Genomic DNA, 24,557 nt, shown 5'->3' with positions numbered 1-24,557 from the left:
CCCCCTGCCAACCTCGTTTAAACACTCCCGAGCTGCTCGAGCAAATCTCCCCGCCAGGATGTTAGTCCCCCTCCAGTTCAAATGTAACCCATCCCTCTTGAACAGATCAGCCCTTCCCCAGAAAAACTCCCAATGATCCAAAAATCTAAATCCCTGCCCCCTGCACCAGCTCTCAAGCCAGTCATTCATCTGCCTAATCCTCCTATTCCTACTCTCACTAGCACGTGGTACTGATAGTAGTCCTGAAATTACTACCTTCGAGGTCCTACACGTTAACCTTCTGCCTAACTCTCTGTATTCACATTTCAGGATCTCATCCCTTTTCCTACCTATGTCGTTGGTACCAATATGTACAACGACCTCTGGCTGCTCACCCTCCCCCTTAAGAATGTCCTGCAATCGCTCAGAGACGTCCTTGACCCTGGCACCAGGGAGGTAACACACCATCCTGGAGTCTCGATTGCAGCCACAGAAACGCCTGTCTGTGCCTCTAACTAGCGAGTCCCCTATTACTACTGCTCGCTTGCTCTTTGCCCGACCCTGTCCCACAGCAGAACCAGCTGTGGTGTCACAGGCCTGGCTACTGCTGGTATCTCCCCCTGACAGGCTATCACTCCCGTAAATCATCTCTCCCTCCCCTCCAGCCCGACTACCTCCCACTAGCCCTTGAACAAATCTGACTAAACCTCCCAACTTGGCCTCATCCGTCCCACCCTCTCCTGACCTGACACAGAAACATGGAAGATAGGAGCAGGAGGAGGCCATTTGGCCCTTTAAGCCGACTCCACCATCCATCACAATCATGGCTGATCGTCCAACTCAAAAGCCTAATCCTGCTTTCTCCCCATAACCTTTGATCCTGTTCACCCCAAGTGCTATATGCAGCCGCCTCTTGAATACATTCTTGACTATATCTCTGACTTAAACTGATTACTCAAGAACCAACCCCAACCCACTACTCTCCAAAGCTATTAACCAATCCCAACCCCCGACCACACAACCAAATCTAACTAGACACCCAACATTACCAACTCCCAGCCACCATCCAAACTGCTGATTAACCCTCCAACCCAACACAACACAACTCGACCACCCTCCCGACACCCAGAACTAATCCTTGAACCTCTCCTCAGCTCCCTGACTAACCACTCATCCAGCGACACACCAACCCATTCACTCCCACAATCAACTAACACTTATGGAGCTCCCCGGGGTCACTGTGCTGTAAATAAGGTGTGCTCGCTCTACGTGACTCCACTCTGCTCTGATGGAGATCGCCTGGGTCACTGCTGTAAATAGGGTGTGTGCTCTCTCTTCCCCGACTCTGCTCTGCTGTGATGGAGCTCCCCGGGGTCACTGTGCTGTAAATAGGGTGTGTGCTGTCTCTTCCCTGACTCTGCTCTGCTGTGATGGAGCTCCCCGGGGTCACTGTGCTGTAAGTAGGGTGTGTGCTCTCTCTTCCCTGACTCTGCTCTGCTGTGATGGAGCTCCCCGGGGTCACTGTGCTGTAAGTAGGGTGTGTGCTCTCTCTCTCTTCCAGGACTGTGCACTGATGGAGTTCCTTGGAGTCACTGTGCTGTAAATAGGGTGTGTGCTCTCTGTTCCCCAACTCTGCTCTGATGGAGTTCCACGGGATCACTGTGCTGTAAATAGGGTGTGTGCTGTCTCTTCCCCGACTCTACTCTGGTGGAGTTCCCCGGGGTCACTGTGCTGTAAATAGGGTGTGTGCTCTCTCTTCCCCGACTCTACTCTGGTGGAGTTCCCCGGGGTCACTGTGCTGTAAATAGGGTGTGTGCTCTCTCTTCCCCGACTCTACTCTGGTGGAGTTCCCCGGGGTCACTCTGCTGTAAATAGGGTGTGTGCTCTCTCTTCCCCGACTCTGCTGTGCTGGAGTTCCCCGGGGTCACTGTGCTGTAAATAGGGTGTGTGCTCTCTCTTCCCCGACTCTACTCTGGTGGAGTTCCCCGGGGTCACTCTGCTGTAAATAGGGTGTGCGCTCTCTCTTCCCCGACTCTGCTGTGCTGGAGCTCCCCGGGGTCACTGTGCTGTAAATAGGGTGTGTGCTCTCTCTTCCCCGACTCTGCTCTGGTGGAGCTCCCCGGGGTCACTGTGCTGTAAATAGGGTGTGTGCTCTCTCTTCCCCGACTCTGCTCTGATGGAGCTCCCCGGGGTCACTGTGCTGTAAATAGGGTGTGTGCTGTCTCTTCCCCGACTCTTGTCTGCTCTGATGGAGCTCCCAGGGTCGCAGTACCGAAGATCCTGGGAGAAATATGCAGCAGTTTCAGTTTGGGGGAATTTTCACACATACCATTGCTGCTACTTGGAAGATTCAGGCCCATTTATACTTTAAATCGATTTATATTTTAATTGTTACACTGAAAATTAACACAAACACTCACCAGATCTCCTCCAGACTCCTGCAGGTCAGTATGAGGCGGCGGAGAGCAGGGACAGATTGATCTGTGAAGGAGTTGAATTCCAGGTTCAGAATCCTCAGTGACTGTTTTGTACAGAGAGCGGAGGCGAGATCCTCAGCACAAGAATCTGTGAGAGTGTTCTTAACCAGACTGGAGACCAGAGAGAGGAATAACAGGAATCAGGCTCAATCCCCAGTGTTTTAAATAATACTGTTAATAACAATAATAATGTATTGTATCAGACATTCCAAACACACAACCTGCATTTCTGTAGAATGAATAAATACTCAATGCTGAAAATGAAATATAAATAAACTGGAAATGCTCAGCAGGTTAGCTAAATACATGTGAAGAGAGAAACAGGCGTAAAGTTTGAGCTTCCATTGGAACTGGGAACGGGCAGTGTGGTGATATAAACAGGGCCTAGTTTTAAGGCTGATAAAATTGGATATCCTAAATTAAAGAATTGGGCACATTGAAATCAAACACAGTCAAACCTCAGGCAGGCCAATTGTACAATACACAAATGTGTCTGCGCCTGACCCATCAACCACCCATCAAAGGTCGTTACACTCTACTTGAGACTTAGCAGGAGATCATGGCACCTCATTGAAATGCATCGGTCTATTGTTAGAAGCCCAGATCGGGCCAGACTTTCTGTCACCAAGAGATCCTGTAGAAACCTTACCGGATAACAAGTTTAACAACATGGAGATGGACACCTGGGGGCGGACCCTGGTGTCCTGTCAGGCAGACATCAAGAAACCCACTGGGTATTGGAACCCCCTCCGGGGACCTCATTGGCCAGAAGCCAGAGAAGTTTCTGGAAAGGCAAGCAGGCTGGGGATAAAGGGACACACTCAGGCACACAGGAGCGAAGACTCGACAGGGGAGACAGCCGTGACCATTCGGAAGACTGACCAGGGAAGGAAGGAAGGAAGAAGCGGCCATCGAGACTCACCTTCGTGACAACAGACCAGAGGGACTCAGAGAATCGGACCTGCAGTTTCACCAAACCATCTTTACGGGTAGTATACTTGAATCTGCTGGGGTATCCTCTTGTTTTATGTGGGTAATTTAAGGGTTAATAGTGTTATTTAATAAACTTGTTGAATCTTTACTTGTGTTTGTCCTTTGTCCACCTTGCAAATAAGGGCACCGGGGTAAAACCTTGGAGTAAGTAAACTGGTTGAAAGTATCTAAGAATTAACAGGTACAACAGTGGCGACCCAGATGGGACTTCGATAAGAAGTAATACGTTGCTCTGAAGTCGAACCTTCAACCCGGTATTCTCCAACACTCCGTCTGAGCCTGAATTAAGAGGGCAGCTGCCCCACGTGACGGCCAGTCTTAAGTGAGTGAAGGACTAATACAGATTCAACCAGTAAATTGGGCCATAAACCCGGTGTCTGTAACACAAGGTGGACAAACTGTAGTCAGAACTAGAACAGTCTAGGGAATTTGGGTAAAATCTACGGGAGGGAATTTAGTGAAAACCGGACCCCTACCCCGATCCCTTACGTATACTCAAGTGACGAATCCTAAAAGGAAATAACCATGGCCAGTCATGCTGCATGGGAGGACCTCTGGGATTGGGGTTCAAATGTCCAAATCCACCCATGGATCCGCACACTGTCACAACTGGCTATAATAGGAATCCTACTTATGATCGTGTACCTAACCATCCTCACATTTAAGTGTGCCCGATGGAAGACCGCGCGCATACAACAATTGGAAGTGGAGGTAAGCACAGGAGAAGAAAGGAACCAGATTAACATGATACACATGAGCCAATTCCAGGCTCAATGTGATAAAGCCTGCCAAAAGGCACGGCGTGCTGTCCGTGAGAGAGAGGCTGCGCTGCAATAGGTAGAGGAAGTTAAACGTAAATGCAGCGACCTGCAGGCTGCAGTAAAAGTTTTGCACCAAGCAGGAAAAGTAAATACAGCCCGCGCAACAGGCCACTCCAAATGCCTGCGCGAGATTGAAGATTTAAAAGCACAACTAGCCATAAAAAGGGGTGTAATGTGTGCATACATGACTGAAACAGGGGATAGTGACCCAGGGGTAGTGTGGGGGGATTTAGAAGAGGATGCCTGCCATTATGCAACAGCTAGCGTCACTGCCGACTGGGGACCCCCACCTCCCTTCCCGGGAGTGGAACCAACGGCACCACCTAATCCGGCTCCCATCTGGGGAAACTCAGTCTCAGCTCCTAGTCCTTGTACCATCCCAAAAAGCCCAGTCACTAATCCGGTTCCTGTACCGATGAATCCGGTCACCACCCAACGACAGGACGGACAGAACCACAATGTGACTTATGTAACTCCATACACCATGACACAGTTTACTGACATAGCTAAAGTGATTGGAATATTTGAACCCTCCAGGGATCCACATGCTCTCTTTGACCAGGTTACACAATATCGTGTTTTAAACGGTCTAGATGAGGCAGAAGAGGTTAAACTTATTCTGTTATGTTTAAGTCCTGCCATCCGTTCCGCCCGACCCGAACCCCAGAACGTGGCCGGGGGAACCCTACCAGAAATGAAGGCGGCCGTTCTGGCCGTCATAGGCTACAATAGGGATGACCCGGTACAAGGCTTAAACAACTGCCAACAAAAGAGAGGGGAACACCCGACGGCCTATGCTGGCCGACTATGGAACCAATTTGTTGCGGTTTTTGGCCAATTAAATCGAGTCCAATTAAATGCACACCACCAGTCCACATGGATCCGGACCCTGATAGCACACGCCACCGAGGGGAGTCGGAAAGCCTGTGAGAATTTTGATCCCGATGACAATACACACACAGAAGCCTGGGCCATCCGCAAAATGACTCGTGTGTGGGAACGGGAAGTCAGACAAACAGACACCCCCAAGCCCACAAAACACGGAAAGATGAACCCGACCCACACAGACCCGGCCCCGGTTTGGCGTAACGAAGGGGGTGGTGGAAACAGGGGACTGGGAAACTCACCCCCATATACTCCTGCCAATCATCGATACAGAAAACCGCAGCCCCGCCCAGAACCCCGATATATCCCCAACCCCAGGTACAGGGAACAAGACAAAACCAACCCCAGATATGCACCCCCACAAGCACAGTGTTATAACTGTGGGCAACCCAACCATTTTGCCCGGGACTGTAGGGCACCACCAAATTTCAGGGGACAAGGCCGCATAGGACATAGGCCCAACCCCCGGCACCGAGAACGATATAGAGCTGAACCCAGAGGCCCATGCCCACAAGCACAGTGTTATACCTGCGGGCAACCCAACCATTTCGCCCGGAACTGTAGGGCACCACCCAACTACCCCGCATGGCCATCTCAGCGGTTCCCCGACGATGGACCCCGACCCATGCCCCTTGAAGGACCAGCCCGACAAGCATCTATAACCCCCACATTCCTGGCAGACAACCTAACCTACGGTGGGGAGCCCCATGAATGCCAGGTTCCGGCAATAAAAGACCCCAAGGGGCCATTTTTGCCAAAACAAAATGGGGGAGGAGCCAGGGGAATCAGCCAAACCGCGGCCCAGGGGACCCCGATGGAAAGGATGGGGAACCCACAAACCTTACCCCCTATGGCACCCCTGGTACTGGGACTCCCAGAACCGTTTGACCCGGCGCTCACCACCAGAGGTGGTAATGCAGTGGGTACCTGGCAGCCAAAGCCCGCCCATATAGGTTCCCCCCACTAAGAAAGAATCAGGACATCACAGTCCAGATTGTAAATAGCTTTATCCGTCCACTCCACGCATCACCCAATTGAAAAGGGTTTCTTATCTGCCCACATTATACTGCGTTATAATCTTCCGACACACCACAGTTTGGTTGTGAGATGAAGAATCTATTGTTATACTGTGCCATAGTCCTCCAATAACAAGGACACGTGCCACATACCCAACATTTTATTTTCACGTTCTGCAAACTCCTTACCCCACTACCCTTCGTATGACACGATTGGGCCTTTATTATTCCTTTACTTATTTCTTTGGTTTTATTTTATAAAAAAGAGGAGTCATACGACATTCTAGTAAAGAAAAGGAAAAGAGAATCAGATATTAATAAGAATTAACAGGTGCTACCTTGATCTTCCCCAGAATGAACTACATACTTCCCTGTTATCTGGGACTCCTTGTCTCAGACCGAACCAGAGACACCACACCAACCAAAGACCAGAAGATCAGCCTACGATACCCCGGATACATGTGGTTCACCCCACGCCCGATGGAAGTACACTCGTCAGAGGTCAACCTTTTGGCACCCCTTAGAAACTTTCTGGAAGGGGACTACAGAACAATATCTAAAGAACGTAAACTCTTGCAGAATAAAAGACTTGATTTAGATGCAGCAAAAGCAAGACTGAAGAAGGCAAAGGTCTCAGAGGCCCGTTCAGCAGCAGAACAGGAAATGTGAATTACACAAAGTGAATTTGATCGCCAGGCAGAGATCACAAGACTTTTGCTTGAAAGAATTAGCAGTACACATGCTCATCACCTTTGTTGCCTGCATGACTATGTTGATGCCCAGTTGACCTACTACGCTCAGTGTTACTATTGCTTTGCTTTGTATATACCCAATTGACGTATTGTTTCTTGTTTTTAAAAATTATTTTACTTCATTTTGTACTGTTTATTGCTTTGTTTTGTACATACCCGATTGCTTATTGTTTTTTAAATTATTTTACTTATTTAAATTTGTTAGTACTATTGTGGGTTAGGGATGATACTGTCAACTCCAGATTCGGGGTACTTGCTTGTTCAGATGTTTTGGTGAGAATTGTGTGATCCGGTTCGCTGACGCTCATTGGATCAAGAGGAGGGAATGTGGTGATATAAACAGGGCCTAGTTTTAAGGCTGATAAAATTGGATATCCTAAATTAAAGAATTGGGCACATTGAAATCAAACACAGTCATACCTCAGGCAGGCCAATTGTACAATACACAAATGTGTCTGCGCCTGACCCATCAACCACCCATCAAAGGTCGTTACACTCTACTTGAGACTTAGCAGGAGATCATGGAACCTCATTGAAATGCATCGGTCTATTGTTAGAAGCCCAGATCGGGCCAGACTTTCTGTCACCAAGAGATCCTGTAGAAACCTTACCGGATAACAAGTTTAACAACATGGAGATGGACACCTGGGGGCGGACCCTGGTGTCCTGTCAGGCAGACATCAAGAAACCCACTGGGTATTGGAACCCCCTCCTGGGACCTCATTGGCCAGAAGCCAGAGAAGTTTCTGGAAAGGCAAGCAGGCTGGGGATAAAGGGACACACTCAGGCACACAGGAGCGAAGACTCGACAGGGGAGACAGCCGTGACCATTCGGAAGACTGACCAGGGAAGGAAGGAAGGAAGAAGCGGCCATCGAGACTCACCTTCATGACGACAGACCAAGGGGACTCAGAGAATCGGGCCTGCAGTTTAACCAAACCATCTTTACGGGTAGTATACTTGAATCTGCTGGGGTATCCTCTGGTTTTATGTGGGTAATTTAAGGGTTAATAGTGTTATTTAATAAACTTGTTGAATCTTTACTTGTGTTTGTCCTTTGTCCACCTTGCAAATAAGGGCACCGGGGTAAAACCTTGGAGTAAGTAAACTGGTTGAAAGTATCTGAGATTAACAGGTACAACAGCAGTGAATTGACAGGTTTGAAGTGACAGCGGTGGGTGGCTGGGGAAGAAACGAAGAAAGGATAAACTGGAATTACAGGAGTGATTAAATGATAAAAGTGATGATGGGACAGGACCACAATCACAGGATCCCCATGTCCTTACTCGGAGTGGCTCGGGAGGGACATGGGATGGTCAGTGGTTTGGGAATGCAGTTTGTGGTGAGGTTGAAGATAATGGCTGTGATTTTACCAGAAGCTCTGAAGTCCCAGCATGGGGATTGGAAATGGGTGGTGTGTCCGTGTGGGCAGGATAGGCAGAGTTATGAAGGTGATATTGTCAGAGGGGGACAATTAACGGCTGGCAGGCAGGGGGAGCTGCCCACTGAGGCAGCCTGGGCAGGGGGCAGTCCCGGTTCAGGCAATGCTGGCACCATCTCCAAAGGCAGCAGGACTTTCAAACAGCAGCTCTGGAGGGAGCAGCGAGGGAGCTCTGCTTACTGAATGAGGGGCTGAAATGTCAGACAGCAGAGCAAGGCTTGCGCCCCGCCCCCCCCCCCCCCCCCTCCCTGGAGGGGCTCCTCCCGGCTGCTCAGGCTCAGAGGGAGGTCCTGTTCCCTCAGGATGGGAGGAGATTATCCCATCGGTACAAGCCAGTCTGGATGGAGATTGCTGGGAGGTGAGCAGGTTTCAGACACGTGGTTACAGAGTGGAAAAGGATCAATGTCCTGATGTGTTCTGCCACGGTGAGTGCAGCACAGCCTGATATGTGAATAAGGATGAGGGGAAAATTGTGGATAGAACATCTCCACCCAGACACTGGAAATGCAAAGGACTTGCAGAATCTCACTGGCTGTCCTGTCTGGAGACAATACACATCTCTGTAACCTGTGCTCAATGCTGCCTTCTCTCACATTATCTGTCTCTTTAAGACCTGGTTGGCTGTAGGGATTCGCATTCTAATCAGTATTCTGGAACTTGATTTTGTGTCTCTGTGTCCTGTTTGAGAGCAGATTTCCACTCCATCTGACGAAGGAGCAGCGCTCCGAAAGCTAATGGTATTTGCTACCAAATAAACCTGTTGGACTTTAACCTGGTGTTGTTAAAACTCTTACAATGCAAAGGCAGCAGCATTGACTGTCAGAGACATGTCCGTTAGGCTGCCACCAGCATAGGCTCGAGCAGGGCTGACCAACATATTCACTGGGCAAACACACGTCAATGTTTTTCTCACTCAAGCGGCCGATGAGTAAATTTCAGAATGATAAAGTTTGGCACAGCAGAAATTTCAATTAAAAACTAAACTGAGATATGAAAAGAAACAACTTGCGGAGCACAATAATGAGTAATAAATAAAGATGATTATTAGAGTTTAATCCTCATCAATCACAAATTGTTTCTCTCCCACATTTGCTGCAGATCGGCTCAAAAACCTATCAGCAGCAAACATGGGAAAGAAACGGGATGTGATTGGAGGAGCAGCTCCATGCAGATTCTTCCATTCAAACTGAACTGTGTGACTGAGATTCTGGAAACTCGCTCCGGGGGCCGCATTGAGGGGCTTCGAGGGTCACATTCCCCCCTTGGTCCACACGTTGGACAACCCTGGGCTACTGCATGTGTTTGATGAGTGAGTAACAATTTATGTGTTTGGAAAGAGAGCAAATATCATCAGGGAATGAGTGAAGAAGAGTGGAGACATCCAGGTCTTGCCATCCTTACGCCAATGGAAGATGAAGTGCTGGATCAGGAAGGCCTGGGGGCAGAGTGGGTAATTACTGCTGGTGAGATGGGTTGAGTGGGTGGCCTAATGAATGGGCACAGGAGAGCGTCTGGTGAGGACAAAACATAGAGCTTATGTATCCATCACTGGTCACAGAGAGCAGTCTGAAGGACGTATTGGGATAGGAACAAAATAACTAGGAGCAGCAGAAGGCCATTCAGCCCCTCGAGCATACTCCATCACAGCTGATCTAATTATAGTCTCAACTCTTTTCCCCGTAACCCTTGATTCACTTCTCAATCCAAAATCATTCTTAACTCAGCCTTGAATATATTCAATGACTCTGCCGCCACGAGTCTCTAGGGAAGAGAATTCCACTGACCAGCCACCATCTAAAATATAAATTTCTCCTCATCTCAGTCTAAAGGGACTGACAATTACATTTTAAAATCTGTCCCCTTGTTCTGGTCTCTCTTACAAGAAGAAACAGCCTCTCAGCAACCACCCTGTCTCATCCCCTCAATGCGATCACCTTTTAACCTTCTGAACTTTCATAGATATTGCTCCAATCTGCCCAAATTTTCCTTGTAAAATAAACCTCACCATCCCAGGAATCAGCCGAGTGAACTTACTCTGAACTGGTTCCAATACAATTCTATCCTTTTTTAAGTAGAGCTCAACACTGTACACATTACTCCAGTTGTGGAGCCTCCCTGAGCCTCTCCACATCCCCTTGAAACATCTTTGCATCCTCCTCACAATTCAGATTTTCACCTCGTTTTCCATTATTCGCAGATTTGGAAATATTATATTTGATCCCCACATCCATATCATTCATGTCGATTCTGAATAGCTGAGACCCAAACACTGATCCCTGCCGTACTCCACTAGTTAGAGGCTGTCAACCCAAAAGTAACCCATTTATTCCAACTCCTTGTTTCTGTCCATTAATCAGTTCTCAATCCATGCTGGTATATTCCTCCCAATCCCACATGCTCCAATTTTATTTAATAACCTCTTGTGAGTGAATCATGCAACTATAGAATCCCTAGTGAAGGAATCGTCATTCGGCCCATCGAGACACACTGACAGAGTAACTTACCAAGGTCCGCTCCCCATAAACTCACAAATTTACTGGGGCTAATCCACCTAACCTACATACCTTGGGACACGAAGGGCAATTTTACCATGGCCAATTCATCTACCATCCATATCTTTGGAGTGTGGGAGGAAACCGGAGCACCCAGAGCAAACTCACGCAGACACGGGGAGAATGTGGAAACTCCACAGTCACCCAAGGCTGGAATTGAACCCGGGCCCCTGGCTGTGATGCAACAATGTGAACCACTGTGTCACCGTGCCAGACTTTCATAAATCCATGTTGGCCCTGTCTAATCCTGCCATTAATTTCGAAGTGTTCTGTTATCACTTCCTTTATTATAGATTACTATAGGATTTCCATACCATCAATGTCAGACTAATAGATCTGCAGTTGCCCGGGTTCCCGTAACCCCACATATTTACGCCGCTAATCCCCCTAACCTACACATCCTGGACACTAACGGGCAATTTAGCATGGCCAATCCACCTAACCTACACAGTTTATTTGGACTATGGGAGGAAACAGGAGCAGCCGGAGGAAACCCACACAGACACGGGGAGAACGTGAAAACTCCACAGACAGTCGTCCAAAGCTGGAATGAATCCGGGTCCCTGACGCTGTGAGGCAGCAGTGCCAACCCCGGTGCCACATCTTCACTTAATCTAATACACTCCTTGAATTCACAACGGCTGGAACACTTCTGCTGCTCTTCTCCAAATGAAAGGAATGTATTTTTGTTGGAAACGCCACACATTTGCACATCACCATGTCTGAAACAGCTTGTTTTGTGATTGGCACTGGAACGTGCTTCTCCAAGAAATTGCTTGAATAGATTCTGTGAACGAATCTTCTTTTCAACTTTTGACAATCTGAGTGATTTATACAGTAAATGGAAGAAGCCACAGGAGCATTGACCTACAGAGGGATCTGTGTGTACCAGTCTACAGATCCCTGAAAGTGACAACACTGGTGGATGAGGTGGTCAAGAAGGCAGACAACATGCTTGTCTTCATCGACCGGGGCATCGAGTGTAAAAGTTGTCAAGTTATGTTACAGCTGTATGAAACTTCAGTTGGCCACATTTGAATATTGCTTGCAGTTCTGTTCGTGACACTCCCAGAATGATGTGGATGCTTTGGAGAGGGTGCAAGGAAGGTTTACCAGAATGTTGCCTGGTCAAGGACGGTTAGGTTATGAGGAGACGTTGTATAAACACAGATTGTTTAACTACAAAAAAGGGAGGCTGAGGGGTGACCTGATGGAGGTGTCCACAATTATGAGAAGCATCAATATGGTGGATAGTCAGAGACTTTTCTCCAGGGTGGAATGGTCAACTACAAGAGGGCACAGGATGAAGGTGAGAGGAGCAAAGTTTGGAGGGAGGTGTGTGGGGTACGTTTTCACCCAGAGGGTGGTGGGTGCCTGGAAGGCACTGCCAATGGAGGTGGCAGAAGCAGGCACGTTTCCAATGTCCAAGGTGCATCTTGGTAGATACATGAACAAGAGACAAACAGAGGAATAGAATCCGCAAATTGGCAGTAAGTTCTGGGTCTGAATAAGCGTTAGGAGGCGCCACAGGCTTGGTGGGCTGAAGGGCCTGTTACTGTGCTGTGCGGTTCTTTGTTCTTCTTTGTATATGAAGATTAAAAACACCCGTGGTTATTGCAATATGTTTTACAAGGCCCCGTTATTTTTCCTGTGTACTGTGTCGGAGATTGTGACTGTTGTTAGGAGCCTATAAATGATTCCCACAAGTGATCTTTTAACTTTGTTAAATCTTATTTCTATCCAAACTGATTCTGCATCTTGAACTAAGTTCAGCTCTCGCTACTGTACTGACATCTGTTACTAACAGCGAGACTCCACCACCATGTCCTGTCCTCCATTTACTGTCATCTATTCACTCTCCCCCCCTTCACTAATCAATGGATGCTGTGTCCGGGGAGAGCTGTGCACATCTGAGGAGGAGGAGAGGACCTCAGAGGGGGAACCATAACATTATTCCCCCACTCCCTCAACATAAGGATCTGTGGGACTGACATCCCATTGCTCAGAGATCAGAGAGAGAAGCAACAGGAGTCAGAGGAAAAGCAGTTTTCCTGATTCATAACCGACGCCAATAGTAATGGGCGGTGTTTTTTATACAAATACCAGTGGTGAAATTATATTGTTGAATATTCAGTTATTATAAACACAATCTCACACAGTCTGCTACTTACTGCAGTTTCTGTATTTTACAGTCCGGATTCCTCAGAGCCACAGACAGCAGTTTCACTCCGGAATCTCCCAGTTTATTGACACCCAGATACAGATCTATCAGTGAGCGGTTTGTACTGAGAGCAGAGGCCAGGTCCTCGGCACAAGAATCGGTGAGATCGTTACCATAGAGACTGGAGATCAGAGAGAGAAAAATAACAGGAATCAGGGTAAATCCACGGTGTTTTTAAGAATAAGATCATTAACAATAATAATGTACAGCGCGGGACATTCAAGAAACACAACTTCAGTTGATACAGAAGACAAAATTCTATTGATGCTGTAAATCTGAAATATGAATAAAATATGTGGAAAATCTCAGCAGGACAGGCAGCATCTGTGAAGAGAGAAACAGATTTAGTTTCAGTTCAATTAGCTAAAATTAAAACTTGGGAGTAGCAGTGAATTAAATTGTTTGAAGTGACAGGGAGCTGGGGATGGGCGGGTGACAAGAACAAAATGGAAGTGCCGGAGTGATTAAATGACAAAAAGGATGATGGTGAAAGGGAAGAGCACAGGATTCCCATGTCCTTACCCTGAGTCACAGGGAGGGACATGGGATGGTCAGTGGCTCAGGAATGGAGTGTGTGGTGGGGTTGATGATGAGAGAGAAACCTTTTTCACGATGCCAGTGGTTCGGGTCTGGAATGTACAGTCTGGAAGTGTGGTGGAGGCAGGCTGATTCGAGGCATCACAGAGGGCAGTCGATGAACAATCGAATGAAACAATGTGCAAAGATACGAGGAGAAGGCAGGAGAATGAGACAAATTCCTAATCCTAGTTTGGTGAGCCGGTGCAGACACATTTCGCCTCGTGGTGCTCCGCAATAATTCTGTGAAGATAATGGTTGTAAATGTATCGAGATTTTAACTGGAAGCTGGTGATGTTGCAGTGTCAACAGGGTTAGGTAATTTAGCCAGTGTCCACAAAGGGCCATTGGTATCTCTCTCAGGTAGAATCAGAGAATTGTTACAGAGCAGAAGGAGACCATTCGGCCCATGCTCTCTGCACCGACTCTCTGAATGAGCAATTTACTAAGTGTCATTCCCCCAAATTCTCCCCGTAACCCTGCACAATCTTCCTTTTCAGATCATAATCCAATTCCCTTCGGAAATTTTCAACTGAACGTGTCTCCACCACACTCCCAGACAGTGAACTCCAGCCCTTAACCACTCGCTGCAGAGGAAGTCTCGGTTCAGGCAGTGCTGGCACGGGCAGCACTTTGATAGGCAGCAGCTCTGGAGAGACCAGTGAGGAAGACCTGGTTAAGAACACAGGGCTGGAATGGGAGGAGAAAGGTTAAACTCAATTCAATGATGCACTTGGCAACACTTGGTACTCTTCCCCAAGGCTACGTGAGTTTGGAGCAAATTTCTGTTCTCTCAGGACTGGACAGTATCTGCCACATCAATCCAAGTATATCGGGATGGAGATTACTGGAGACCTGAGAAGGCGTGGGTTATATGGTTGCAGTGAGGCAAAAGGATGAATAACTTGCCAAGTTCTGACAAGGTGGTGAAGCATTTTATAGCATATAATCTGAGGCAGATGGGGTCGAATGAGAATGAAAGTGTGCACGTGTGTGTGAATGTGTGTCTGCGCGTGAGTGAATGTATATCACTGTGAGTGTGTGTGTGTGTGTTTATTACTGTGGGTGTCTCTGTGAATGAGTGTGTGTGTGTCCGTGAGTGTGCATCTGTGAATGTGTGTCTGTGAATGTGTGTCTGTGTCTCTCTGTTGTGTGTGTGTCTCCGTGTGTTTGCGTCTGAGTGTGTGTGTCTGTGAATGTGTGTCTGTGTGTGTGAGTGTCTGTCTCTGTGTGTTTATGTCTGTCTGTGTGTGTGTGTGAGTGGTGGAGCAGGCTCGATGGGTTAAATGGCCTACACATATTTGAGATTTAAATATATTGATACAGATGCATGCTGTCACCCCCCCTCCCTCCCCACCCAGCCACAGAAAGATATCTGCAGTTTTGTCATATTTTTTGAACCATTTAATGTGACAGAATGCGAAACATCCTGGCCAATGACACAAACAATGATCCAGCATCGTCAGCAGCATCGCTGGAAACATCAAATTGCAAAGTTATTCATATTTTGTAAATTGACAAAACTGATGGAGAGGTTTGAGTTCAGGGAAATGTAAACCGACACAACTTAGATTGAAAAGGGCTGGAACAATGTACTTTAATAAATGATGAAAAGTGGAAGCTCAAAATGTTCCGATATTTCACAGCTGGATTCACACAATACACAGAGCAATGTCTCTGATACTCTGGAATTGCTGCAAATGTGGTTAATCTCAGTACGGAGGCTGCTTTCATGGTTCAATGTTAATCTGATCACTCTCATCAAAACAGGGTCAACATTTCTGTACAATGTGAGGGATTCGTAAGTTAATATAGTTCAGTTTCAATGTTTAAAATAACCAGTCACTTTTCTGTGGCTGCTTTGGGAATGTCAGTGGAATGTAGTTCACAGTAAAGTGTGAACAATTGTATTGGGGAATAATTGGAAGCAGTTTCCATTTTTGGTGGGGGGAGTGGGTGGGAGCTTTACTCCAGAGGCTGGGCAGGAAAGAAACAGGGGAGGCTCCCCACTCCCCCATCCCTTCCCTGATCTGTGTCTCTCCACGTCTAACCCCACCTCCAGCGGTGTTTCTGACTCATTTTCCAAACCGCACCAACACTGAGAATCTCCCTCATTCGATAATGCCAATCCATCTACCATCCATATCTTTGGAGTGTGGGAGGAAACCGCAGCACCCAGAGGAAACACAGGCAGACACGGGGAGAATGTGGAAACTCCACACAGTCACCCAAGGCTGGAATTGAACCCGGGCCCCTGGCTGTGATGCAACAATGTGAACCACTGTGTCACCGTGCCAGACTTTCATAAATCCATGTTGGCCCTGTCTAATCCTGCCATTGATTTCGAAGTGTTCGGTTATCTCTTCCTTCATTATAGATTATTATAGGATTTTCCATACCATCAATGTCAGACTAATAGATCTGCAGTTGCCCGGTTTCCCGTAACCCCACATATTTACGCCACTAATCCACCTAACCGACAAATCGGACACTAACGGGCAATTTAGCACGGCCAATCCACCCAACCTACACAGTTTATTTGGACTATGGGAGGAAACAGGAGCAGCCGGAGGAAACCCACACAGACACGGGGAGAACGTGAAAACTCCACAGACAGTCGTCCAAAGCTGGAATGAATCCGGGTCCCTGACGCTGTGAGGCAGCAGTGCCAACCCCGGTGCCACATCTTCACTTAATCTAATACACTCCTTGAATTAGCAACGGCTGGAACACTTCTGCTGCTCTTCTCCAAATGAAAGGAATGTATTTTTGTTGGAAACGCCACACATTTGCACATCACCATGTCTAAAACAGCTTGTTTTGTGATTGGCACTGGAATGTGCTTCTCCAAGAAATTGCTTGAATAGATTCTGTGAACGAATCTTCTTTTCAACTTTTGACAATCTGAGTGATTTATACAGTAAATGGAAGAAGCCACAGGAGCATTGACCGACAGAGGGATCTGTGTGTACCAGTCTACAGATCCCTGAAAGTGGCAACACTGGTGGATGAGGTGGTCAAGAAGGCAGACAACATGCTTGTCTTCATCGACCGGGGCATCGAGTGTAAAAGTTGTCAAGTTATGTTACAGCTGCATGAAACTTCAGTTGGCCACATTTGAATATTGCTTGCAGTTCCGTTCGCGACACGACCAGAATGATGTGAATGCTTTGGAGAGGGTGCAAGGAAGGTTTACCAGAATGTTGCCTGGTCAAGGACGGTTAGGTTATGAGGAGACGTTGTATAAACACAGATTGTTTCACTACAAAAAGGGAGGCTGAGGGGTGACCTGATGGAGGTGTCCACAATTATGAGAAGCATCAATATGGTGGATAGTCAGAGACTTTTCTCCAGGGTGGAATGGTCAACTACAAGAGGGCACAGGATGAAGGTGAGAGGGGCAAAGGTTGGAGGGAGGTGTGTGGGGTAAGTTTTCACCCAGAGGGTGGTGGGTGCCTGGAAGGCACTGCCAATGGAGGTGGCAGAAGCAGGCACGTTTCCAATGTCCAAGGTGCATCTTGGTAGACACATGAACAAGAGACAAACAGAGGAATAGAAACCGCAAATTGGCAGTAAGTTCTGGGTCTGAATAAGTGTTAGGAGGCGCCACAGGCTTGGTGGGCTGAAGGGCCTGTTACTGTGCTGTGCGGTTCTTTGTTCTTCTTTGTACATGAAGATTAAAATCACCCGTGGTTATTGCAATATGTTTTACAAGGCCCCGTTATTTTTCCTGTGTACTGTGTCGGAGATTGTGACTGTTGTTAGGAGCCTATAAATGATTCCCACAAGTGATCTTTTAACTTTGTTAAATCTTATTTCTATCCAAACTGATTCTGCATCTTGAACTAAGTTCAGCTCTTGCTACTGTACTGACATCTGTTACGAACAGCGAGACTCCACCACCATGTCCTGTCCTCCATTTACTGTCATCTATTCACTCTCCCCCCTTTCACTAATCAATGGATGCTGTGTCCCGGGAGAGTTGTGCACATCTGAGGAGGAGGAGAGAACCTCAGAGGGTGAATCATAACATTATTCCCCACACCCTCAACATAAGGATCTGTGGGACTGACATCCCATTGCTCAGGGATCAGAGAGAGAAGCAACAGGAGTCAGAGGAAAAGCAATTTTCCTTATTCATAACTGACGCCAATAGTAATGGGCGGTGTTTTTTATACAAATACCAGTGGTGAAATTATATTGTTGAATATTCAGTTATTATAAACACAATCTCACACAGTCTGCTACTTACTGCAGTTTCTGTATTTTACAGTCCGGATTCCTCAGAGCCACAGACAGCAGTTTCACTCCGGAATCTCCCAGGTTATTCTTACTCAGATTCAGATCTATCAGTGAGCGGTTTGTACTGAGAGCAGAGGCCAGGTCCTCGGCACAAGAACCTGTGAGATAGTTATTATTCAGACTGGAGATCAGAGAGAAAAATAACAGGAATCAGGGTAAATCCACAGTGTTTTTAAGAATAACATTAACAATAATAATGTACAGCGCGGGACATTCAAGAAACACAACTTCAGTTCATACAGGAGGCAAAATTCTATTGATGCTGTAAATCTGAAATATGAATGAATATGTTGCAAACTCTCATCGGGTCAGGCAATATCTGTGAAGATAGAAACAGATTTAGTTTCAGTTCAATTCGCGAAACTTAGAAATTGGAAATAGCGGTGAATTAAATTGTTTTAAGTGACAGGGAGCTGGGGATGGGCGGGTGACAAGGAAAGAACAAAATGGAAGTGCCAGACTGATTAAATGACAAAAAGGATAATGGTGAAAGGGAAGAGCACAGGATTCCCATGTCCTTACCCTGAGTCACAGGGAGGGACATGGGATGGTCAGTGGCTCAGGAATGGAGTGTGTGGTGGGGTTGAAGATGATGCGACAGAAACCTTTCTCACACTGCCAGTGGTTCGGGTCTGGAATTCACAGCCGGGAAGTGTGGTGGAGGTCGGCTGCATCGAAGCAGTCAAAAAGGAATTAGATGATTATTTGAATATAAAGAATGAGCTAGGATACGAGAAAAACGCTGGAGAATGACTCAAATTCCTAATGCTAATTTGGTGAGCTGGTACAGACACGATGGGCCAAATGGCCTCATTGTGCTCCGTAAGAATTCTGCGAAAATAATGGTTGGAAATGTATCGATATTTCAACTGGAAGTTGGTGATGTTGCCGTGTGGACAGTGTTAGTCGCCATAGTCCTCAATAAAATGTTAATACTGATAGGCAGAGGGATCTGGGTGTACAGGTCCACAGATCACTGAAAGTGGCAATGCAGGTGGAGAAGGTAGTCAAGAAAGCATACGGCATGCTTGCCTTCATCGGCCGGGGCATTGAGTTTAAAAATTGGCAAGTCATGTTGCAGCTTTATAGAACCTTCGTTCGGCCGCACTTAGAATATAGTGTTCAATTCTGGTCGCCACACTACCAGAAGGATGTGGAGGCTTTGGAGAGGGTACAGAAAAGATTGACCAGGATGTTGCCTGGTCTGGAGGGCATTAGCTATGAAGAGAGGTTGGAGAAACTTGGTTTGTTCTCACTGGAGCGACGGAGGTTGAGGGGAGACCTGATATAGGTCGACAAGATTATGAGAGGCATGGACAGAGTGGATAGTCGGAAGCTTTTTCACAGGGTAGAAGAGTCAATTGCTAGGGGGGCACAGGTTTAAGGTGCGAGGGGCAAGGTTTAAAGGAGATGTACGAGGCAGATTTTTTACACAGAGTAGTGGGCGCCTGGAACTCGTTGCTGGGGGAGGTAGTAGAAGCAGATATGGTGGTGACGTTTAAGGGGCGTCTTGACAAGTACATGAATAGGATGGGAATAGAGGGATATGGTCCCCGGAAGGGTAGGGGGTATTAGTTAAGTCAGGCAGCATGGTGGGTGCAGTCTTGGAGGGCCGAAGGGCCTGTTCCTGTGCTGTAATTTTCTTTGTTCTTTGTGTTTCTCTCCAATAGAGAGAGAGACAATTTGTTACATGTAGCTTCAGGGATACAATTTAATAAACGTGCGGCAATGGGAGGAGATGGGATTCCATGAACCCCACAGCCGGTAAGAGGACCAAACCCTCAGATTTAGCATCATTCTACATCACACTCTAAACACCAAACCAAATGAACTAACCAACTCCACATATACCCAAACAGGCACATTAATATCTGACAGGTTCGGGAAATCCGTCCACTCAGGCAGCACAGGCAGAATCACAGAATTGTTACAGAGCAGGCGGAGGCCATTCGGCCCATTGTGTCTGCACTGACTCTCCGAATGAGCAACTCACTAAGTGTCATCCCCCCACCTTCCCCCAAAACCCTGTGCATTCCAGAGCTTAACCACCGTCTGCAGGGGAAGGCCCCATTCAGGCAATGCTGGCAACAGATTTAAAGGCAGCCAACGGCACTTTTAAAGGCTCTGAAGGGAGCAGTGAGGGAGCCCTGGTTAATGAACAAAGAGCTGAAATGGCAGAAGGCAGATTAAACCCAATTCGCTGACACTTCCCTGGAAATTCTCAAGGCTATATCGGTTTGGAGGGAGGCTCTGTTCCCTCAGGAGTGGAGGACGAGACCTGTCACATCAACCCAAGCAAGTCTGGATAGAAACTGCCGAGGGCCAGAGCAGGCAGCACGTGGCTGCAGTGAGGCAAAGGGATCAATAACCTGATATGTTCTGACAAGGTGAGCGTTAAACTTACAGGCTGATATGTGAATAAGGATGAAAGAGGAATGGTGGAAAGAACATCTCCACCCAGACACTGGCAATGTCCAAACAGCAGCATCAATCTTCAGGAACATGTCAGCCTCTCTGTGAAGGGTTCCGGTCAGTCAGAGATGACTGCTGCACTGCCGACACTGAGTGACCATCCTGGTGGTCCCATGATGGGCAGTCTGGCAGCACCATAGGCTTGTGTGTGTCTTTGATGGGTGAGTAACAATGGAAATTTATGTGCTTGTAGAAGAGGGCACTCAGCGTCAGAGAAGGAGCCAAGAGTGACAGTGTCTGGATTGTGTCATCCTTATGCCAATGGAAGATGCAGTGCTGGAGCTGGGAGACCTGGAGGCTGGGTGGGCAATGGCTGATGGTGAGATGGGTTGTGGATCCAGAGAGAGTGAGTGAGTGAATGGATGGGCACAGGAGAGGCTCTGCTGCTGAGTCCATAACTTGGAGCTTGTGTGTCTTCCATTGGTCACATGGAGCTCTGGATTAGGAACAGTCAGAAGTTTAACAGCACCAGGTTAAAGTCCAACAGGTTTATTTGGTAGCAAATGCCACCAGCTTTCGGAGCGCTGCCCCTTCGTCAGGTGGAGTGTAGAAATGCTCACAAACAGGGCATACAGAGACACAAACTCAATTTACAGAATAATGACTGGAATGCAGTCTTTACAGATAATCAAGTCTTAAAGGTACAAACAGTGTGAGTGGAGGGAGCATTAAGCACAGGTTTAAGAGATGTGTATTGTCTCGACAGGACAGCCAGTGAGATTCTGCAAGTCCAGACAAGCTGTGGGCCATTCGGCCCATCAATCCTTCACTAACAACAATCCCGCCCAGGCCCTATAACAGGAACCCTACATATTAACTCTGCAAATCCCCCTGACATTAAGTGTCAATTTACCATCGCCGCTCAAACTAGCGTGCACATCTTTGGCATGTGGGAGGAAACTGGAGTAACTGAAGGAAACCTGCGCAGACACGGAGAGTACATGCAAACTCCACACAATCTCTCACCCAAGGCCGGAATTGACACGGGTCTCTGGCGCTCTGAGTCAGCAGTGCTAACAGCTCTACCACCCTGCCGACCATGATCAGCTGTGGTTCGTCCCAATTGCAGTGAGGATAGGACGAATAATTTCTATATTCTTTCATAAGATAAGCCTGGCATGCTATGAAAGACTCAAGCCAACATTTTCTCAAATGTTTATAAAATACGTTCATAAGGTGACCAAAACTATATACGTTACTTCAGCTGTGCTGTGACCACAAACCTATCAGATTTGTGACTGGCGACCTTTGCTCCCAGGCGAATTGTCCCTCATTGCCTTTTCTGTTGATTTGTCAAAGCTGTCGGATCTTATAATATGAAGTCATGTGACTGGATCAGGTTGGGGATTCTGAGAATCAGCACACCCGAAGGTAGAAATTCAATACAGTTTGCAGTTGCCAATGACTGGACCTCAGAGGGTGAACCATAACATTATTCCCCAACTCCCTCAACATAAGGATCTGTGGGACTGACATCCCATTGCTCAGAGATCAGAGAGAGAAGCAACAGGAGTCAGAGGAAAAGCAGTTTTCCTTATTCATAACTGACGCCAATAGTAATGGGCAGTGTTTTTTATACAAATACCAGTGGTGAAATTATATTGTTGAATATTCAGTTATTATAAACACAATCTCACACAGTCTGCTACTTACTCCAGTTCCTGTATTTTACAGTCCGGATTCCTCAGAGCCACAGACAGCAGTTTCACTCCGGAATCTCCCAGTTTATTGTCACTCAGATTCAGATCAATCAGTGAGCGGTTTGTACTGAGAGCAGAGGCCAGGTCCTCGGCACAAGAATCTGTGAGATCGTTACCAGACAGACTGGAGATCAGAGAGAAAAATAACAGGAATCAGGGTAAATCCACAGTGTTTTTAAGAATAAGATCATTAACAATAATAATGTACAGCGCGGGACATTCAATGAGTATTCTAACTGAGTGCAGTTAGACAGAGACACCAGGAGATGGAGACAGTGAGTATTCTAACTGAGTGCAGTTAGACAGAGACACCAGGAGATGGAGACAGTGAGGGGGTAACTGAGTGCAGTTAGACAGAGACACCAGGAGATGGAGACAGTGAGTATTGTAACTGAGTGCAGTTAGGCAGGGACACCAGGAGATGGAGACAGTGAGTATTCTAACTGAGTGCAGTTAGACAGAGACACCAGGAGATGGAGACAGTGAGTATTCTAACTGAGTGCAGTTAGACAGGGACACCAGGAGATGGAGACAGTGAGTATTCTAACTGGGGCTCAGGAATGGTGTGTGTGGTGGGGTTGAAGATGATGCGACAGAAACCTTTCTCACACTGCCAGTGGTTCGGGTCTGGAATTCACAGCCGGGAAGTGTGGTGGAGGTCGGCTGCATCGAAGCAGTCAAAAAGGAATTAGATGATTTTTTGAAGATAGGCAATGAGCTACGAAAATGGATACGACAAAAAGGCTGGAGAATGACACGAATTTCGAATGTCAATTTGGTGAGCTGGTGCAGACACGATGGGCCAAATGGCCCCATTGTGCTCCGTAAGAATTCTGTGGAGACAGTGGTTGAAAATGTTATCGATATTTCAACTGGAAGTTGGTGATGTTGCCGTGTGGACAGTGTTAGTAGCCACATTCCTCAATGAAATCTCTCCAATAGAAAGAGACACAATTTGGTACATGTCGCTTCAGGGATACAACTTAGTAAACGTGGGGATATGGGAAGAGTTGGGACTCCATTAACCCCACAGCCAGTACGAGGACCAAACCCTCAACAACAGCGTCATTCTACATCACGCTGGAGACACCGAACCAACTGAACTAACCAACTCCACACAGAGCCAGAACGGGCACAGTAAATGTCTGACAGGTTCGGGAAATCCGTCCACTCAGGCAGCACAGGCAGAATCACAGTATTGTTAGAGAGCAGAAGGAGGCCACTCGGCCCATCGTGTCTGCACTGACTCTCCGAATGAGCAATTCACTAAGTGGCATTCCCCCACCTTCCCCCAAATCCCTGTGCATTCCAGAGCTTAACCACTGGCTGCAGGGGACAGCACAATTCTGGCAATGCTGGCACCAGATTTAAAGGCAGCCAGCAGCACTTTTAAAGGCTCTGAAGGGAGCAGTGAGGGAGCCCTGGTTAATGAATAAAGGGCTGAAATGGCAGAAGGCAGATTAAACCCAATTCGCTGACACTTCCCTGGAAATTCTCAAGGATATTTCGGTTTGGAGGAAGGTTCTGTTCCCTCAGGACTGGAGAAGGATACCTGTCACATCAACCCAAGCAAGTCTGGATAGACACTGCCAAGGGTCTGAGCAGTGGCTGCAATGAGGCAAAAGATGAATAATCTGATATGTTCTGACAAGGTGAGCGTTAAGCCTACAGGCTGATATGTGAATAAGGATGAAAGAGAAATTGTGGAAAGACCATCTCCACCCAGACACTGGCAATGTCCAGATAGCAGCATCAATCTTCAGGAACATGCCAGCCTCTCTGTGAAGGGTTACATGGAACATAGGACATAGAACAGTACAGCACAGTACAGACCCTTCGGCCCACGATGTTCTGCCGAGCTTTGTCCAAAACCAAGATCAAGCTATCCCACTCCCTATCATTCTAGTGTGCTCCATCTGCCTATCCAATAACCGCTTGAACGTTCCTAAAGTGTCCGACTTCACTATGACAGCAGGCAGTCCATTCCACACCCCAACCGCTCTCTGAGTAAAGAGTCAGTCAGAGATGGCTGCTGCATTGCCGACACTGAGTGACCATCCTGGTCGTCCCATGATGGGCAGTCTAAATTAGCGTCAGGTTTGTGTGTGTCTTTGATGGGTGAGTAACAATGGAAATTTATGTTCTTGTAGAAGAGGGCACAGAGCGTCAGAGAAGGAGCCAAGAGTGACAGTGTCTGGATTGTGTCATCCTTATGCCAATGGAAGATGCAGTGCTGGAGCTGGGAGACCTGGAGGCTGGGTGGGCAATCGCTGATGGGGAGATGGGTTGTGGATCCAGAGAGAGTGAGTGAGTGAATGGATGGGCACAGGAGAGGCTCTGCTGCTGAGTCCCAAACCTGGTGCTTGTGTG

General features: G+C 47.3%; 2 protein-coding genes across 2 annotated transcripts in view; both read right to left on the bottom strand.

Annotated features, from left to right (window-relative positions):
* LOC144483439 (NACHT, LRR and PYD domains-containing protein 3-like) overlaps nt 1–2,339 on the bottom strand; it is a 32,649-nt gene extending 30,310 nt beyond the window's left edge. Inside the window, exon 1 of the mRNA XM_078202125.1 lies at nt 2,309–2,339. Within this exon, the coding sequence (XP_078058251.1) occupies nt 2,309–2,339 (31 nt within the window). The remainder of the gene's footprint in view (nt 1–2,308) is intronic.
* A 137-nt stretch (nt 2,340–2,476) lies between these two features.
* LOC144483446 (NACHT, LRR and PYD domains-containing protein 3-like) overlaps nt 2,477–24,557 on the bottom strand; it is a gene marked incomplete at its 3' end in the record, with an annotated part of 29,525 nt that continues 7,444 nt past the window's right edge. The window contains exons 3-4 of the mRNA XM_078202131.1: nt 13,088–13,258; nt 2,477–2,567 (exon numbers count right to left, since the gene is read on the bottom strand). Of these exons, the coding sequence (XP_078058257.1) occupies nt 2,477–2,567; nt 13,088–13,258 (262 nt within the window). The remainder of the gene's footprint in view (nt 2,568–13,087; nt 13,259–24,557) is intronic.

This window comes from Mustelus asterias, unplaced genomic scaffold (genome assembly GCF_964213995.1).
Source record: "Mustelus asterias unplaced genomic scaffold, sMusAst1.hap1.1 HAP1_SCAFFOLD_69, whole genome shotgun sequence".
In the NCBI taxonomy this organism is placed as follows: Eukaryota; Metazoa; Chordata; class Chondrichthyes; order Carcharhiniformes; family Triakidae; genus Mustelus; species Mustelus asterias.
Note: the sequence above shows the minus strand (reverse complement) of the source record. Positions and strands in the feature narration are given on the sequence as shown.